The sequence below is a fragment of the Corvus brachyrhynchos genome, unplaced genomic scaffold (genome assembly GCF_000691975.1).
Source record: "Corvus brachyrhynchos isolate BGI_N302 unplaced genomic scaffold, ASM69197v1 C11483901, whole genome shotgun sequence".
In the NCBI taxonomy this organism is placed as follows: Eukaryota; Metazoa; Chordata; class Aves; order Passeriformes; family Corvidae; genus Corvus; species Corvus brachyrhynchos.
This window is the reverse complement of record NW_008243828.1, coordinates 1-394: the sequence shown is the minus strand read 5'-3', so window position 1 is coordinate 394 and position 394 is coordinate 1. Positions and strand designations below refer to the sequence as shown.

At 55.8% G+C, this 394-nt stretch overlaps 1 protein-coding gene across 1 annotated transcript; it reads right to left on the bottom strand.

Annotated features, from left to right (window-relative positions):
- Nucleotides 1-7: 7 nt before the first annotated feature.
- LOC103623047 (thiamine transporter 2-like) lies at nucleotides 8-388 on the bottom strand (the record flags this gene model as incomplete). The annotated part of the gene is made up of 1 exon (XM_008642084.1): nucleotides 8-388. A coding segment is annotated over one exon (381 nt), but the record flags the coding sequence as incomplete, so codon positions are not given.
- Nucleotides 389-394: the final 6 nt, after the last annotated feature.

Below are 394 nucleotides of genomic sequence, written 5' to 3'. Positions count from 1 at the left end.
GGGAAGCCAAGGTGATGGCGTTGAGGTAGAAGTAGGAGACGTGTGCTAAGGACACCAGCAGCTGTCCCAGCACAGCGGCCACGGTGGCTGCCACCAGAGTGACACTCCTGCAGTAGCTGGTGACCCTCTGGTAGTGCTGGGTGCTGACCACGCTGTAGATGTAGGCATAATAGGCCACCTCGGTGGCTGTCACCATGCCATAGAAGAATTCCACCACCTGCATGGCCATGACTCCATGTGCAAAGAGCAGCAGGAGCCACGTGATGATGAGGCTGATGCCCTGCAGGAGGAGGACGGGCTTGTAGCGCACATAGTCTGTGAGCAGGAACACTGGGAAAAGGAGAGCAAGGTAGGAGTATGTCCAAACTGGGAAAATCTGGTTGGTAACCTAGAA